This window comes from Antrostomus carolinensis, unplaced genomic scaffold, assembly GCF_000700745.2.
Source record: "Antrostomus carolinensis isolate BGI_N321 unplaced genomic scaffold, ASM70074v2 scaffold40694, whole genome shotgun sequence".
In the NCBI taxonomy this organism is placed as follows: domain Eukaryota; kingdom Metazoa; phylum Chordata; class Aves; order Caprimulgiformes; family Caprimulgidae; genus Antrostomus; species Antrostomus carolinensis.
This window is the reverse complement of record NW_010309811.1, coordinates 11,802-14,645: the sequence shown is the minus strand read 5'-3', so window position 1 is coordinate 14,645 and position 2,844 is coordinate 11,802. Positions and strand designations below refer to the sequence as shown.

Genomic DNA, 2,844 nt, shown 5'->3' with positions numbered 1-2,844 from the left:
TACTACTATGAGAAGGACCCCAAGGTGGGAGACAAAGGGTGCTGGGGTGGGTGGGGGGACCCCGCTTTGTAGGGTGGAGGGTGGTGGGAGGTCATGTCGTTGTGTCCCATCCCCTCCCAGTTTCCCCATTATGGCCAGAGTGGGAATTTATATGGCCGGTGTAACGAGTGGGTGCAAACCCTCCTCTGAACACATTAAAAGAAGATAATGGGAGGGTGAAGGGGGGGTACCTTGCTTTTTTCGATTTAGGGGTATCCCCCTGACTTTGCCCAGCGCAGGGACTGGACTTTACTGGGCCAGGCCACTGGCCTTTGCTTTGCAAAACAAACAGAGCGCGGCTTGGCCGCAGCCGGGCGCGGGCCATGGGAACAGCGGTTGTTGTCCCGCCGCGCTGGCCTGGCTGTGCTTTAAGGAGAAGCAGCTGCCAAGCCTTCTAGGGTGAATTCATCCAAAGGTTGAGATGAACCCGGAGCCAACCGCAAGCAGATCTTGTTTAAAATAAATGTGATAAAGTATAATCCCCTCCTGGCAATCCCCTGGGCAGCCTCCAGCTTTCTCCTTGTGGGAAACGCCTCACAGCATCCCAGAACTGCCTGGATTGGAAAAGCCCTTTAAGCTCATCGAGTCCAACCATGAACCCAACACTGACAAGTCCCCTATGACTAACCCATGTCCCTCAGCACTGTGTCTACACGACTCTTCAATCCCTCCAGGGATGGGGACTCCACCACTGCCCTGGGTAACCCCTTCCAATGCCTCAGAACCCTTTCAGCAAAGAAATTCTTCCTCACATCCCATCTCAACTGCCCTGGCCACAACTGGAGCCCATTTCCTCTTGTCCTGTCACTTGTTCCTTGGTTAAACAGACCCACCCCCACCCTCCTTTCAGGGACTTGGAGAGAGCAATACCCCACCAGCCCCCAATAGTTTAACCCCACCTCTGTGTTGTGGAGGGATGAGAAAAAAAGCTGAGCCTCTTGCAGGGCTTTGATCTGGGGATTTTCCTGCATAGCTGAGCTGTGCTGGATCCCATCCACCTGGCACCGCTACCTCCAGCTCTGCTGGGACCAAACCAGTTAGCCCCACCGATCCTGCCCAGCACATCCCATCGCCGTTCCCAGCTCCACTCTACACAGGTCCTGAGGAAATCTGTCAAGTCAGGAACCTTCCTCCAGCCTAAATCCTCCCTGACACCTGCCAGGGGATGGCTCACACAAGCCTCCGCGTTACCAGCTGCATCCTGCACACATCGTGTCAGTGCGAGGGGAGGTGTGAGCACACCGTGCTCCTGCCACCAAACCCGGTGGGGACAGCAGAGGAAGCCCGTGTCCTGTCTCACACCCCTGGCCCCGGCAGTTTGCTCAGGTTTCTGATTGCTTTGCAGCTCAGGGTGACGTTAGGAAATGTCTCCTCTGTAAAGTTTAACTTTGTACCGCTCTGGCTGCCCGGGTGACCGTCCCGGGGCTGTCCCTGCTCTCGGACAGAGCGCTGGGACTTGTCCAAACAAACCCACCTCAGTGGTTCCTGGCTTGGGAAACAGCAGTGGTGGGAGAGCGGGGCAGGGGCTGCAGGACATGGCCACCTCTGAGGAGCTCCAGCCATCAAATTCCCTGTGCAAACCACCCCATTTTGTTGAGAATCCAGATTTTTTCCTCTTACTTCAAGATAATGCCCGATAGCAGCTGCCAGGGTCCGGAAGAGCCTCCTCCAGCTCTGGAGAAGGTGACCAGGGGGTGGTTTTCTTTTTCAGAGGATTTACTACCTCTCCCTGGAGTTCTACATGGGGCGGACACTGCAGAACACCATGATTAACCTGGGGCTGCAGAATGCCTGTGATGAAGCCGTCTACCAGGTGAGCATCCCAGGGGATCGGTGAGGACCTGGACTGGGAGGGCTCCACGTTCTCCACCTCCTGGGGATGTTTGTGTTTTACCACAGTGGCTCCAAACCACTCCCCAGGCTGCGGGTGATGCCTCAGCAGATGAATGTGGCTCCAGAACCTGCTCTGGAAAGGTCTGGGGTTTGCAGCCTGATTGGGGCTGCCCAGCCCAGGGGCTGCGTGCCAAGGAATGTGTCACGGCACTGCCAAGCACCGATGGGATGGAGGGTCAAGCCCATAAACTGCAAGGAAGCTCATGGTTCATAGAATCCCAGACTGGTTTGGGTTGGAAGGGACCTTAAAGCTCATCCAGTTCCAACCCCCCTGCCAGCAGCAGGGACACCTTCCACTAGACCAGGTTGCTCAAAGCCTCATCCAGCCTGGCCTTCAACACTTCCAGGGAGGAGCAGCCACAGCTTCTCTGGCCAACCTGGGACACTGTCTCACCACCCTCACACCAAACAATTTCTTCCTCACATCTCAGCTCCATCTCCCCTCTGCCACTTTCAAGCCATCACCCCTTGTCCTGTCACTCCCTGCCCTTGGCCAAAGTCCCTCCCCACCCCTCCTGGAGCCCACCTGCAAGGGGGGACGGCAGTGGTGGGCGCAGGGCAGCACCCAGGGGTGCATGCCAGCAGTACCTGCCCTCTGTGGGGCTGGGCACCTTGAAGGCCTCCAGCCCATCACCTTCTCCTCTCCTCTGCAGCTCGGGCTGGACATGGAAGAGTTGGAGGAGATTGAGGAGGATGCCGGGTTGGGCAACGGCGGTCTCGGCAGGCTTGCTGGTGAGTGAGGGAGCCCCCAAACCATCTGGTTGCCTGGGTGGTGGGACACAGCCCAGGAGCCTTTGTGTCCACTGCAGGGGGTACCTGAACCTGGGGAGGGGCGGGGGATTTCTTGCTCCAGCTTTTCTGTGCACGGAGCAAGAGGTGGTGGGTGGCCGGCGAGCAAGCAGCGGTGGCCGC

The 2,844-nt window shown here is 57.6% G+C and overlaps 1 protein-coding gene across 1 annotated transcript in view; it reads left to right on the top strand.

The window, feature by feature from the left end:
* Positions 1-3: 3 nt before the first annotated feature.
* LOC104523564 (glycogen phosphorylase L) overlaps positions 4-2,844 on the top strand; it is a gene marked incomplete at its 5' end in the record, with an annotated part of 12,436 nt that continues 9,595 nt past the window's right edge. Inside the window, 3 exons of the mRNA XM_010166185.1 lie at positions 4-24; positions 1,751-1,852; positions 2,586-2,660. Coding sequence (XP_010164487.1) covers positions 4-24; positions 1,751-1,852; positions 2,586-2,660 — 198 coding nt within the window. The remainder of the gene's footprint in view (positions 25-1,750; positions 1,853-2,585; positions 2,661-2,844) is intronic.